General features: G+C 40.0%; 1 protein-coding gene across 5 annotated transcripts in view; it reads right to left on the reverse strand.

The window, feature by feature from the left end:
- Positions 1 to 15,042, reverse strand: part of AASS (aminoadipate-semialdehyde synthase) — a 63,412-nt gene that overhangs the window by 32,695 nt on the left and 15,675 nt on the right. For 4 of the 5 annotated variants that reach the window (XM_081535356.1, XM_081535361.1, XM_081535357.1 and 1 more), the window contains 7 exons: positions 12,900 to 12,967; positions 12,644 to 12,790; positions 11,366 to 11,444; positions 11,105 to 11,232; positions 9,575 to 9,723; positions 6,729 to 6,851; positions 6,231 to 6,342 (listed from right to left, as the gene is read on the reverse strand). In XM_081535356.1, the coding sequence (XP_081391482.1) occupies positions 6,231 to 6,342; positions 6,729 to 6,851; positions 9,575 to 9,723; positions 11,105 to 11,232; positions 11,366 to 11,444; positions 12,644 to 12,790; positions 12,900 to 12,967 (806 nt within the window). The remainder of the gene's footprint in view (positions 1 to 6,230; positions 6,343 to 6,728; positions 6,852 to 9,574; positions 9,724 to 11,104; positions 11,233 to 11,365; positions 11,445 to 12,643; positions 12,791 to 12,899; positions 12,968 to 15,042) is intronic. The other variant, XM_081535362.1, reaches the window with a different exon arrangement.

The following is a 15,042-nucleotide window of genomic DNA, read 5'->3' on the forward strand; positions in this document are numbered from 1 at the left end:
GGGTTCAAAAGGACATCCTATGCCCTGTAATGCTATAGGGTCTGTCATGTCAAAAAAGAAAATCAGGGGGAAACAGGACAGTGCATATACAGGTATACCTTGTTTTATTGTGGTTCAATTTACTGTGGTTTACAGATACTGATTTTTTTCTTCGTTGAAGATTTGTGGCAAGTCTGTATTTAGCAAGTCTACTGGTGCCCCTTTTCCAACAGGTTTGCTTATTCTGTGTCTCTGTCTCACATTTTGGTAATTCTCACAATATTTCAAAATTTTTCATTATTTTTACTTTCGTTATGCTGATTTGTGATCAGTAATCTTTGACATTAGTATTGCAAAAAGATTATGACTCAACTGAAGGCTCAGATGATGGTTAACATATTTTAGCAATATTGTTTTTCTTTTTTAAAATTGAAGTATAGTTGATACGGGCTTCCTTGGTGGCTCAGTGGTAAAGAATCTGCCTAAAATGCAGGAGATGCATGTTCGATCCCTGGGTCAGGAAGATCTCCTGGAGGAGGGCATGGCAACCCACTTCAGTATTCTTACCTGGAGAATTCCATGGACAGAGAAGCCTGGTGGGTTACAGTCCATGGGGTCGCAAAGAGTCGGATACAACTGAAGCAATGTAATACACACACATAGTTGATATATGATACCATAGTTCTTAATTAAGGTATGTACATCATCTTTAGACTTAAGGTTATCGCACACTTAATAGACTACAGTATAGTTTAAACATAACTTATATATGCACTGGGAAACCAAAAAATTTGTGTTACTCATTTTATTGTGATATTCATTTTATTGCAGTGGTCTGAAACTAAACCCCAGATATATCCAAGGTACTTTAAATATAGCTTCATACTGTTATCAAAAGAACATAGATAATATACTTAATTTTTTTAGTGGCAAGCAGGTACACATATTATCAAAACTACCTAGAGATAGTCATCAGTTTTTACATACATCCGGTGCTGAGACTGATGCCTCCAAGACAATCCCACCACCCTGTTTGGAAGACTGATCTCCCAGAGAAAGAAATGGCTACCCACTCCAGCATTCTTGCCTGGAGAATCCCATGGACAGAGTAGCCTAGCAGGCTACAGTCCATGGAGTTGCAAAGAGTTAGACCTGATTGAAGCAACTTAGCAGCAGTGACATATAAAAGGAAGGTGTTAAAATTTAGAGAAGTTGGCTGTGTCAACAAATCTAAGCACTTTTCTTAGATGTAGCTGCCAATGTGGAAGCAGTGGCTGGGATGCTGAGCAGAGAGAAACTGAGAAGAACTTGTGGCTGACCTTAAATAACAGGGTGAAAAAAACCCAAAACACTGGAGTTTAAGCTCAGCTGAAGGGGATCCTAATAAAGGCCAGATTTCCATATGGGATCCTGAAAGACTATATTCTAAATAAAGGTCAACTGAAAAATGTAGTTCTCCAAAGGACCAAGGCTCAGCTTGGAATCACTTCCATTCTTAACTGAACGAAGGTGATTTTCTCCTAGCCTCCTTGCCAAAAACAAAGGAAATCTTCTCTGAAACACACACACACACACAACATTCCGACCAGCAAATCATCTCTAAGATTTATATAAACTATAACCAACATTCAATCAAAAATAAACAGGTATATTAAGTAATAAGAACTGAATGAAAACCAAGAAAAAGTAAAACAAAGAACGTTAAACAGACCCAAGAAGTTCATTGGAAGTATCAGAAGTGTTTTTAAACTCTGATTAATATGTTCATAAAATAAAATTTTCCCCTAAAAGGCACAACTAATCCACAGTTATAAATCAAGACAGTAGATCCCTTTAGGAAGGAGAGTGGGGATAGTGCTGGGAGAGGCACAGGGGATTTCTGAGATGTTAGCCTTGTTCTAATTTTCACCTTGCAGTGTTCACCTGCATGTCTTTGTGATAATTTATCATGCTGTATACTTAAGCATCATTTATCTGTGACACATTAATATTGTATACTATCATATAATGTAAAAAAAATTGTATTTGTTCTTTAATAAAATTTTTTTATTTGAGGATTTCCCTGGTGATCCAGTGGCTAAGACTCCACGTTCCCAATGAAAAGGGTCTGAGTTCGATCCCTAGTCAGGAAACTAGGATCGAATGTGCTGTGGGTGCAGCCAAAAGAAAAACAGAAAATGTCATTCAAATTTTACTTAGCTCTCATCAGTTACATGGGCTAACTCTCAAACACACTTTACTAAGAATTTCATTGAATTGGCTTGTTTTTCTCCTAACATCTGTATGAGATCAACTGTACTCAATGAAAGGCAATTTTGACTGAGGATAATGAAAAACTGTGTCCTAAGGTCCAAGAAAAATAAACTTGTAATTGAAATTTTGAAGCATGATCATTTGTCAATTGAAAATGGCTAATAGCAACTTCTTAGATGGTAAATGGTGTCAGGGCAGCCAAACAAAATGACATTTCAAGAAATAACAGTCAAATCCTTTCACAAAGGCAAATTAGTATGCAACATTTTCCATAATTTTGCCTTATAAGGTAAGCATTGCACTAAAATGCATACTTGAAGGATTCAAAAAGATGAATTAAAGTCAAAGGCTCAGGGCTTGCCTGGTGGCTCAGGGGTAGAGAAACCGTCTGCCAATACAAAAGACATGGGTTTGATCACTGGTCTGGGAAGATCCCACATGCCGTGGAGCAACTGGGCCCATGCACCACGTTTATTGAGCCTGTGCTCTAGAGCCAGGGAACAGCAACTATTGAACCCACGTGCCCTCAAACCCATGCTCCACGAGAGAAGCCACTGTAATAAGAAGCCTTCACACTGCAATGAAGAGGAGCCCTTGCTCGCTGCAGCTAGAGAAAAGCCCTCACAGCAACAAAGACCCAGCACTGCCAAAAATGAATAAATAAATAAAATTATATTTAAAAAAAAGAAAGAAAGCAAGCCAACGGCTCAGCAACAGCTCTTCTAGCTACTCCAAGACTCTGCTGGAGTCAAGTTCATCTAATCAATGCATTAGGACTGAGGGGTTCTATTTCAGGTGGGGATGAAGTGCTAACTATCCCTTCTATACATCACAGCTATAAACTCGGGACAAAATACAAGCAAAACTAACTACATAACAGTTTCAGAGAATGAAGAAAAGCAGGCGGTTTGGGGAGAGTGTCAAAACTCGGAAGAAATAATCAGAGCTGAAATTGAATGTGCTGTCCTTTTGGTATTGCCCTGAGGAGGGGCCGTGTGCTGTGAAGAAGTAGAACCAGGCAGCAAGCTTACTGACTTTCTGATCTCAGGGAAGAGGAACAAAACCCTGGGCACCACAGCCTGCTCCAGAGTGTGAGCAGGAAATGCCAAAAATGACAGCCTCAGATAAAAGTGAAGCCCAGCTTCCAGGTAAGCTCTGGTCAGAGTCTGGAAGGACTGAGCATGTGCAGGTCAGCCTACAAGCAGCCCAGAAAGGATGAAAAAGCTGAACTTTTACTGGAGATACCTGTCTCAGGTGAGACAGAGTTTTCAGTTTAAGTCTAGCCTCATTAATTGCCTGCTTAAAAAAAAGCCAAATAAACCAAAAAAAATCAGCACTTTACAGAGAAATGTAACAATCTGGAATTTCCACAGCATGAGCCTTCACTGTATCCACAATGTACTTCAAAATTATTCAGCTTAAGAAAATCAGAAAACTATGACCCGACCCATTCTCAGGGGAAAAGACAATCACTATATTTCAAGCTGAAGTTTACCCAGAATTTTGGAAATAACAGGTAGACTGTAGAGTGGCTTTTACAACTCTGCTCCATGTGATAAGGAAAACTACACTCATAATAAATCAAAAGAAATTCTCAGGAGAAAAAAAAAAAAGAACCAAACAGAAATTTTAGAATTGAAAAAAAGAAAATCTGAAATAAAAAATTCAGGTAAAGGGCTCACGAAAGTTATTGATTCTTCAGGGAAATGATCCCAGAGGGAAATGAATGAGCATCACTGCAAATAGTAAACATCTGGGTACATTTATTATTACTTTTTAAATATATATGTGCCTTTCAGCCACTTAGACATTTAGTTACAGAATGTTAGAACTGGAGGGAACATTAAGATTATGTATTATCAGGACTTCCCTAGTGGTCCAGTGGTTAAGAATCCACCTGCCAATGAGGAAGACAGGGGTTTAATCCCTAGTCAGGGAAGAGCAACTAAGCCCAAGCACCACAACTAGAAAAGCCCACATGCCCTAGATCCTGTGCTCTGCAATGAGAGAAGCCACTACAGTGACAAACCTGAGCACTGCAACCAGAGAGTATCCCCCGCTCACTACAACTAGAGAAAGCTGGCACGCAGCAACAAGAGCCAAAAAATCAAAATAATAACGGCAAATAAATTTTAAAAAAATTTTAAAGATTACCTATCATTTTATAGGTAAAATATCCGAGGTGCAGAAAGCAAGAGAGTGCCTGGCTCAAGACCACAAAACAAGTTGATGTCTCCAGTAAAACTTGACATTTGTACTGTCCTTTCTCAGGCTACTTTAACTCCTCAGCGCCAATTCCAAACACACCTCAGGTTCAGCACCAGATGCGTCAGCAACCCTTCTCAGCCTTCACTTCTTCGTGTTCCTCAGTTTTCTAATCAGTAAAATAGGTTGTTAATGGTACCTACCTGAGCGGGTGATCATGAGTATCTAAAAATTAAAATATATAAAGTAATTTGGGGACTTTCCTGGTGGCCCAGTGGTTAAGAGTCCACCTCGCAATACAGGGGATGCGGGTTCGATCCTTAGCTGGGGAACTAAGATCTCACATGCCACACAGCAACGAGGCCCTTGAGCTGCAGCTAGACAGCTTGCGTGCTGCAACTGCTGAGCCTGGGCACTCCAGAGCTGAGTGCTGCAACTAGAAGGCTGGTACGCCGCAACAAAAGATCCCCATGATGCAACCAAGACCTGACGCGGCCAAATAAACAATCTGAACACTGTCTAGAACATAGTAAGTGCTGTATAATATTGTTTCCAACCATAATAATGCCTGCTACCTGCATTTTCCAAAGCCTGTTATATCTCCCTGCTGACATATTCCAGGAGGAAAAATAAAGAGTCAAAATAGAATAGTAAATGAAAGAAAAGAAGATAGACTGAAAGCTGTGCTTATTCAGGCCTCATTACCTACTGCCCCATCTTAGTGTGAGAGCTCCTGGGTGAAACTATGGATGAAAAGGACAAGGGCCACTCTTCAGACCTTTGGAACCTTGCCAGAGGCAGACAACCATTAGCAATGGAAATAAAGCATGATGGGTGTGAATGTTTAGGATAAATAATGAACCAAGAAAGCCTTTTTCTGACAGAGAAAGTGGAATTTAGGTAACACAATACTGGGACTTCCTGGTAGTCCAACGACTAAGACTCTGTGCTCCCAATGCAGGGGCCACGGATTCTATCCCTGTTCAGAGAACTGGATCCCACATGCCTGCAGCTAAAGATCCTGCATGCCACAGCTAAGACCCGGCAGAGCCCAATAAAGAAATAATAAAGGTAAATTCCTTTTAAAAACTAGATAAACCCAGTATTTCAACAATCACTGGTCACAGTGAATAATACATGACTAGAACATAGGCTGTCATTTAACAAAGCATTAATGATTAAGCTCCAACAAAATTTTCCATTTCTGATTTTTCAAATCCGTGGCGCAGTGGTAAAGAATCCTCATGCCAATGCAGGAGATGCAGGAGACATGGCTTCAATCCCTCGGTCGGCAAGATCCCCTGGAGCAGGAAATGGCAACCCATCCCAGTATTCTTGCCGGGAAAATCCCATGGACAGAAGACCCTGGTGGGCCACAATCCATGGGGTCAAAAAGAGTCGGACACAACTGAGCTACTGAGCATACACACACACATACACATCCAATCACAGTACAGTAAGAATGCCCCAATATGAACTGATCTAGAAAGCAGAAGAAAAGTGGAAATAAAGTAAACCTTGTCTCCAGTGTCAGGAACATTCTTAATAAAGTGTGCATAATGAGAGGCAAATGCAATTGTAATGAAGCATGAAGGCAGTTACAAAATAACATTTCCCATGAAACAAGTAAGCAGAATGGGTGAAATAAGAGTGTCAGTAAGTGCTTTGGGGAAGGGCTGGCATTTCATTTTACAACAGATTTCTTAGATACAGAAGACCAGAACGTTCATCAGATCACTCCAAAGTTCTACTTAAAGCCACAAAGATGTTGCTGATGCTACCAGTCCACTTACCATTTCTTCAACGTAAGGGTAAAGCATCTCTCCAAAGTATTCTGTAGATTCAATTGGAAGCTGTGCTGGCAAATTGTCAATGGAACACATCAGAATCCCAGAGCCTTCCACACTAGGAGAAGCAACGCGTTTCATTCAGATGGACAAAATTTATGTGTAAGTTCTAACTTTTCCAGATGTCTGCTCTATTATATATTTGTAGTTTTGTGCCATAGTACATAGGAAAATAAATAAGACTTTTCAAATAAAACCTTTCCCTTCTTCAGCAACCCATTTTGAAATGCAGTACATATATACGTGTGTGTGCATTTAAGCGCTCAAATTTGTATGTGGTTTTTCTACCAAATTTTTTAATATATTTGAGCATATCTCTGGAAATTTGCGTTGTTGTTGTTGTGCTCAGTCACTCAGTGTGGGTATTTTAGAGTAGCATATCAAAGCAAGTAAATGATATATTACTATGTATCTCTACCCATCTAACAGCTTTAGCAAACTCACCTGTCATGAATAATATGTTGATCTGCATCATACATGCAAAAGGGACGCTCTATGGTCGTATACTCAGTCATAAACTCAATGGATCCTCCTGTGTCAGCTGAAATGTCACATATTGCCACAAGTCTGTAAATAACATCAATACTTAGATGAGAGCATGGATCTCTGGAGTTTCCAACAGAATTAAAAATGAGTAAAAATGAAAAGTCCTTGGAAATTTTTTAAAGTAGATGGCAACTATTTCCTAGGCTCTTAGCTCTTTTTCCTATCGCTCACTGTTCAGGAAACAGATCTTCTGGGATACAGAGAACCTTCCTGATAGGAGTTTTAGTCACCACAAGCAAAAAGAAAAAGAGGAAGAGGAAGAGAGGAAACAAAAAGAGACAAAACAAAAAGGAAAAATCCCTTCTCTATAAACACTGTTATATATAAAACAGATAACTAGTAAGGACCTACTGTACTGTAGGAACTCTACTTATTACTCTGTAATGGCCTACAGGGAAAAGAATCTAAAAATGAGTGGATATAGGTATATGTGGGCTTCCCTGGTGGCTCAGCAACAGAGAACCTGCCTGCAATGCAGGAGCCACAGGAGACGTAGGTCCAATCCCTGGGTCAGGAAGATCCCCTGGAGGAGGGCATGGCAGCCCACTCCAGTATTCTTGGCTGGAGAATCCCATGGACAGAGGAGCCTGGTGGGCTATAGAGGCACAAAGAGTTGGACAGGACTGAAGTGACTTAGCACGTATGCACACATATGTTTTGTATAACTGGTTCACTTGCTGTACACCTGACGCTAACACAACACTGTAAATCAGCTATGCTTAATCACTCAGTCATACGTGACTCTTTGAAACCCCATAGACTGTAGCCCGCCAGGCTCCTCTGTCCATGCAATTTTTTTTCCAGGCAAGAATACTGGAGTGGGCTGCCATTTCCTCCTCCAGGGGATTTTCTCAACCCAGGGATAGAACCCATGTCTCCTGTGTCTCCTGCATTGCAGGCGGATCAACTATACTCAATAAACAGATTTTTTAAAAAAGCTTTCCTAGAAAAATCACTGACAACAGCCTAAAGCTAAACTAGTTAGTTAACTTTAAATAACTTAGATTTTTCAATTGTACTATCTCCACCCTGCTTAGTAGTATATAACTTTACATGTTAATATATGGAAATCTCTGAAATTATGAACAAAAGTTTCAGCCCAGGATTAGAAATCCTTTAGAGGTTGACCACAATTTTCCTGCCCAATCTCCAGTTTCCAACTGCCCATATAAACCCTATCCTAGGGCTAGACTGTCCCACTCACTGTCTTAAATTGTGCTTTGGTGTTTCTGTATTTATCAAACACCAACCCTGTGACTTGAAATCCTTGTTCTTACTCCTCTCTAAAGACTTTGCCAAGCCCACACCCCCTCCCACTTTCTTCTAAACTCCTCTGATATTGATTGCTCCCAGCATTCCTGTGGCATTTACCTGATGCCAGATGCAGAAGGCAATGACACCCTACTCCAGTACTCTTGCCTGGAAAATCCCATGGTTGGAGGAGCCTGGTAGGCTACAGTCCATGGGGTCGCTAAGAGTCGGACGCGACTGAGCGACTTCACTTTCACTTTTCCCTTTCATGCACTGGAGAAGGAAATAGCAACCCACTCCAGTATTCTTGCCTGGAGAATCCCAGGGATGGCGGAGCCTGGTGGGCTGCCGTCTATGGGGTCGCACAGAGTTGGACACGACTGAAGCAACTTAGCAGCAGCAGCAGCAGATACATGCATGAGGGTAACAATCATATTTTTTCTTTATCACTTAGCTAAGCACAGTGCCAGAAAGACCAGGTGTTCCACAAATATGTATTGATTACTTAATTTATTCAACATTAGTAATTATTTGAATGAACTTTATACATCAAACAACATACTGGATATCTGTGGTCAAGACAAATAGGGCCCTTATCCTTAAGGAGATTAAGTTATAGTAAGGCAGGAAAAATCATAAATACAAGAAAATTTAAAATCATAAACAAAAGAATTTCAGTAACAAACTGAAGAGAGATGGGAATGGGGAAGCAAGTACAGATCTCTCTGAGGAGTTTAATTTTGTGCTGCATGTGGATTCATAGAAGTTAAGAGAAGAGAATTTCAAGAAGGAGGGAAGGAAATAGACTCATAGACATAGAAAACAAATTTAGGGTTACCATTGGGCACAGCAGGTGAGGGAGGGATAAATTAGGAGTTTGGGATTAACAGATACACACTACTATATATATATATATATATAGAATAGCTTTTAAAAAAAGGACCTACTGTATAGCACAGGGAACTATATTTAGTATCTTATTATAACCTATAATGGAAAAGATTCTGAAATAGAATATATATATATATATATATATATATATATATAACTGAATTACTGTGCTTACACCTGAAACTAACATGGCATTGTAAATCAACTAAACGTCAATAAAAAATAAATTGCCTCCCTAGAGCAAAGAGAAAGAAGGAAAAAGAAATCTTGTTATATCAATTCTCCCTAACATGTTATCACAGAGTCTAGTGATCACTTAACACAGTTAAGTCCAGAACACTTGTTCTAACTTTGGGGATGTTGCTTTATACATATGTATAACTGAATCACTTTTCTATACACTTGAAACTAACAGCATTGTAAATCACTATACTTCAATTAAAAAAAAAAAGAGAGAGAGAGAAGGTTAACTGTCAAATATTGCCAGGATATTAAATAAGGTAAGGCAGACAACCAGTTACTAACAGTCAAGTCCTGTGCTATTTGGATCCCTGTGTGTGATACTCTCCCAGAGGGCCTGCTATCAGTGCTGAAGTCCTTACTTGTGTGGCAATGCAGGGCAGCCTTCAACGCCAGCAACTGGGGACTTGCCTGGAGCCAGGAGACTCTGAGCATCTTGGCGGGTGAGTAGACGAGGGGTGTTTTGTTCCCAGTAGATCCCGTTAATTAAACAAGTTGTATAGGGTGCAATCTGGAAAGGAAATTCCAAGTTCAACAAGATAGGAAATAGCCCTTTTCAGTGCAGTGTGTTGAAAGAGAATTATCAGTAAAGTTCACAAGAAACAATTTAACATTACCTCTAACTGACTTTGTTATTTGCCAAGTCAGTGGCTACATTTTGAAGCAAAGGCAATAAATACCCACCCAGATTTTGGTAGAGAACTACCTCATTATAGAAAAACATATGAACATAAATATAATCAATATAGGTGTTCTACAATATGCTGCATAGCCGATAAAAGAGAAATAGAAATTTAAGCGACCAAGGGTTCTATTTCCAGCTCAGCCTCTAGTAGAGTATGATCTAAAGCATGCTACCTCAACTTCCCTGGGTTCTGTTTTCCTTACCTGCCAGATGGGGATAATACGTACCCCATTCCTCAAAGGAATGCTGTGAAGATTAAATCAGATAACATCTGTAAGCTCCATGGACAAATGTGCTACATGCATGCATACATGATAACTAGGTCATTATAAGATTTAGGATGCATCCAATCACCACTACTTCTGTGATTGGGGAAAAGAGAAGGGATGGAAATTTACTAGATTCAAAATTTTTCAATTTGAAACTAGTTTTTATAATTCCTGTTTCTCAAGCATCTCAAGCATTCTCAAGGTACAGGTAAAGGTCCTTCTCCTATACCATCCTCTACATGTTATAACACTGAATTTCATACCAAAATCTAAAAATGCTATATTTGTTCAAACATTTAAAATTATTTAAAACCTGCCTTTCCACAATAGGTGCAGGCATTTTTGTTGGCTGATTTTGAGGAGGACGATTGCATGACCAATGACTACAGAGCACACATATATTACCCTTTTTACAAGATGAGACCAGTGTGTCCCCATCAGAAGGATGTGAATTGGAAGTAACTTTTGTACAGTGGAGACCATACTATTTCATGCTGGTCCCCTGTAATCAAAGGCATGTATTTCAAGATGGCTGGCCGAGATTATGATTGCAACTTGTGGTCATAGAAATGATGGACCAATGTTGAAATCAAAACTCATCCGCATTGTGCTTTGTCCAAATACTAACTCACGATAAATATAGAAAACAGTAACCCACAGGAAATGGTTTAGAGCTATTAGGCATGTGCAGACCTCAAGTAGAAACAGTCAGTGAAGCAAAGGGCACACCCACAGAAGCCACAAAGCTGCCAGGCAAAGGCCACTCCAAACATCAATAAAAGCCAACAATTCCTGAGAACAACTCATAATACCCAAAGGACTCACAACAAATCAACACGGGGAAAACCAAGGTACACATTCACAATTTCTCGCCTTAAAAACAGCCTAACTATAGTGTGTCATGAGCAAGTAACTCAAAAGCTAGGTCTGATACTCACATCAGTATTAAAACGGCTAATGTAGAGCTCGGGGTATTTGTCATACTCTACAGGGTCATATACACCATCTGTTTTCCTGACAAGATGATGATGGCGACTTAACACTGTCCCGTACACTTTTCTCAGGTCTTGCAGAGGAGAAAGAAATTAGTAAAGTGGGTCACAAGTGATATAGGTTTATGATGATAAAATATTATAATGCACAAACTGTTAAAAACAGTAAAAGATACATACAATCACTCTCCCCTCCCCACTCCTTACCTCCATTTTGGGAAACTTCTTTTAATTCATGTGGCTCCACATACTCACAAGGTAATTCATTGAAGATTTCTTGGGCTCCCTGTAAATAACGTGTAATTGAAAATTTAAAAATCAATCGGAATAGAGCCAACATGTTTTCCTCATTTCCTCAAAAGGTCCCAACTCATTTTCCCCACAACTACATAGCTCTGTCTGCCCTGCCCAGCAACTGGGCAGGGCACCATGAAAGTACAGATGAGCTTCTTGCATTCAGCCTGCAAACTATTTAAATATCACTCATTGTAGAGCGGGCTTCCCAGGTGGCTCACTGGGTAAAAGAAAACATCTCCAATACAGGAGACACAGGAGATGTGGGTTCACTCCCCAGGTCGGGCAGAGCGTCTGAAGGAGGCAATTGGAGGCAACTCACTCCAGTATTCTTGCCTGGAGAATCCCAAGGACAGAGAAGCTTGGCAGGCTACGGCCCATCGGCTCCCAAAGAGTTGGACACAACTGAAGCGACTGAGCATGCACAGTGCACATTGGAAAGGGCTGTAATTTTTTACTTTAATTTATTCAGCACAGACACAAAAGTGTTTAGAATTGAGAGTACAATAAAAATATTTCTATTTAACTTCTGGTCCATTGCAGAAATCATTTGAAGTGGGGAAACTACATTTCCTACAAAAAAAAAAAATCACATTATCTCACAGTATACTATGGTGATGTCCTGTTTGTAAAACAGTCTCATGGAAGAAAGATCTATTTTACAATTATAAGTTTATCTAGAGGATCACAAATGCATTCTCAAAACTACTCCAGAAGGAAGAAAATAACAGTTCCAGTCTTATTAGTTATAAGACTTATAACTATAGTTATAGGTTATAAGACTTATTAATTATGACATAATTTTAGCTATAAGACTTATTCTAGTCTTGAGTTAAGCTTCTTAGCATCTCGTCTTGGGGTTACTTCTAAATTTTGGGACATCTAAGTAATGGAGGTAAAATAGAGCACCCTAAGAACAGAACTTTTCACTGCAAGGAGTTATCCATCTAAAAAGAAAAGAAAAAGCATTCACAGCGTCTGACAGCTTGGAATCAACTAAAAGCAAAGAGAGTAAGTTTGGACCAGTGCTGTTCTTTACTATGGGAAAGTTCATAGGTAAGAAAAGTACCAAGAATAGAATGCCCAGTCATGGAAAAGAAAGGCTCTGAAAGGTCAACAAAATGCCCACATCCTTCAGGTTAGTGCCTGAGTTCCAGACTGCTTTACGGAAAGAAGACAGTTGGAATTTACCTTAGATACGTTACCAGTCCCTGTGAACACAAATGTTAAGGGCCCTATTGACTTCGGCATCAAACCCAGAGATATTTCATAGCCAGCATCACGGACAGCTTGCACAGCCTGACCGCTGTTCCTGTAGTTATGAGCCATGCCAATGTGCTGCAAGCAAGCATACACGGTTCACATTAGTTGACCACCCAAGACATGTTTCTATGTTTAAAATGTGACGTGTTTAAAAAAAAAAAATTAGACACAATAAACATCTCACCATAAAAGGTGTGTGATGTCCCAAAGCAAGTAGCCTTAAACCCATCCCATGAAGAATGTTGATCATCCCTGTTGCAGAATCAGACCGACAGAAAGACTGTTAGTTAGGAGGAGTGGAAACTCTTCTTTCTGCCAGTTCTCCAACCTGCTCCATGCTCTGGGGAAGCACGGACCACAGCATCTCGGGTTTGGAAGGGGCCCTGGAAGTTATCTATCCATTCCCTCAAATTTCTGCCATCAAAAGTATTGACCCAGCTGCACCCCCCTCTTGTCCCGTCCATTTCCAATCCTGCTAAAATGGAAAGAGCGTGCCTCTTTCTCTCTAAGCTTAATCTCTCCACCTTTGCTCCAGATCCTATCCTTCCTGTCTCACTCAGGAATTTACTCTGGAATTATGTGCTCTTTCTAACCCTCTATTGGTTAATTCTTAACATTTAAACACACCTCCATTTCTCGGGTACCAAAAACAAATGAACACGTGAAAACAAAGTCACCTTTGACCTTACGACCCCTCCTCCCACCCACAGCTATTTCAGTGACCTACACAGCTAAATTCGGTGGATACTTTGCAGACCTTGACTTACTTGTAAGAGGCATTTGGCAATGTGTACTTAGTCACTCAGTCATGTCTGACTCTTTGTGACCCCATGGGCTGTACCCAGCCAGCCTCCTCTGTCCATGGGGATTCTCCAGGCAAGAATACTGGAGTGGGTAGCCTTTCCCTTCTCCAGGGGATCTTCCCAACCCAGGGATTGAACCCAGGTCTCCCTCATTGCAGGTGGATTCTTTACCATCTGAGCCACCAGGGAAGCCCAAGAATACTGGAGTGTGTAGCCTATCCCTTCTCCAGGGGAACTTCCAGACCGAGGAATCATACTGGGGTCTCTTGTATTGCAGGCGGATTGTAGGGCTTCTTTTTGTTGGAACTCTTTTCCCTCAGCATGCCTGGCTTGAACACACCGTCACCCTAAATTTCTGCATGCTCCTCTTTGCATGCCTATTCTTTGTATACTAGTGTCCCCTGCCCTTTGCTTAACACTGTCACCCCCAGGATTCTGTTCCAGGCTCTCTTCTCTTCAATCTCTACATTTTTTTTTCCCTTAGCTAAACTCATTCATTCCTAAATTTCAGGTATTCTCTGTATGCTGATGACTGCAAGTCTGTATCTCTAACACAGATATTTTATTTCAAGACCCAGTCAACTACCTCATGGATTTCTCATTTTGGATGTCCCTCATATAGCAAAAACAGCATGCCCATAGTGAGGACCTCAGCATCCATTCTCCCCTTCTTCTTTCTTGGAAGGGAACTTTCCCTCTCCATATCCCTGACAAATTTTCTTTCATCTTTTTCCTGATGTTTACTTTTAAGGAATAATTTACATACTATAGATCACACCGATTTAAAGTCTATACTTTGGTAACTGTTAACAAATGTACACACCCATATTACCACCAACATAATTAAGACAGAGGCTACTCCCATCACCCGAGTCAATCCTCCCCAAGTTTTGGTTCCAAACAACTGATTCTATTTCTGTCTGTGTAGCATAGTTTCTTCTATAGTTGCACACAAATGAAATTTTAAATATTTATTCTTTGTCTGTCTGCTCTTACTCAGAATAATGCTTTTGAGATTCATGCATACTTTGTGTGTATAAGAAGTTTGCTTCTTTTTATTGCTGAGGAGTGTTCCATTCTATGGCTATACTGCAATTTATTTATCCATTCCTCTGCTGATTGCCTGGGCTATTACGAATGAAGCTACTATAAATAATTCTTTACAAATAATAATTTGCTTCTCTTGACAAATGCCTATAAGTATAATTTATTTTGTACATTGATATTCAAGAATTTTATTTCTTCTTGAGTTGTGTCTTGCAAGGATTTGCCTATTTTGTCAACATTGTCATATTTATTGGTCTATCCATAATATTCCCTTATTCTTTTAATATCTGTGATGTATATAGTGATAATTCCTGTTATATTCCTAATATTGCTTTTTTAAAAATGTGGCTTCTCGGGACTTTCCTGGTGGTGCAGAGGTTGACTATCTGCCTTCGAATGTAAGGGGCACAAGTTCAATTCCTGGCCTGGGAACTGAGAGTAACATGCCTCAGAACAGCTAAGCCTGCAAGCCTCAGC

Source organism: Giraffa tippelskirchi, chromosome 10 (assembly GCF_054371585.1).
Source record: "Giraffa tippelskirchi isolate mGirTip1 chromosome 10, T2T-mGirTip1v1.2.pri, whole genome shotgun sequence".
Lineage (NCBI taxonomy): Eukaryota > Metazoa > Chordata > Mammalia > Artiodactyla > Giraffidae > Giraffa > Giraffa tippelskirchi.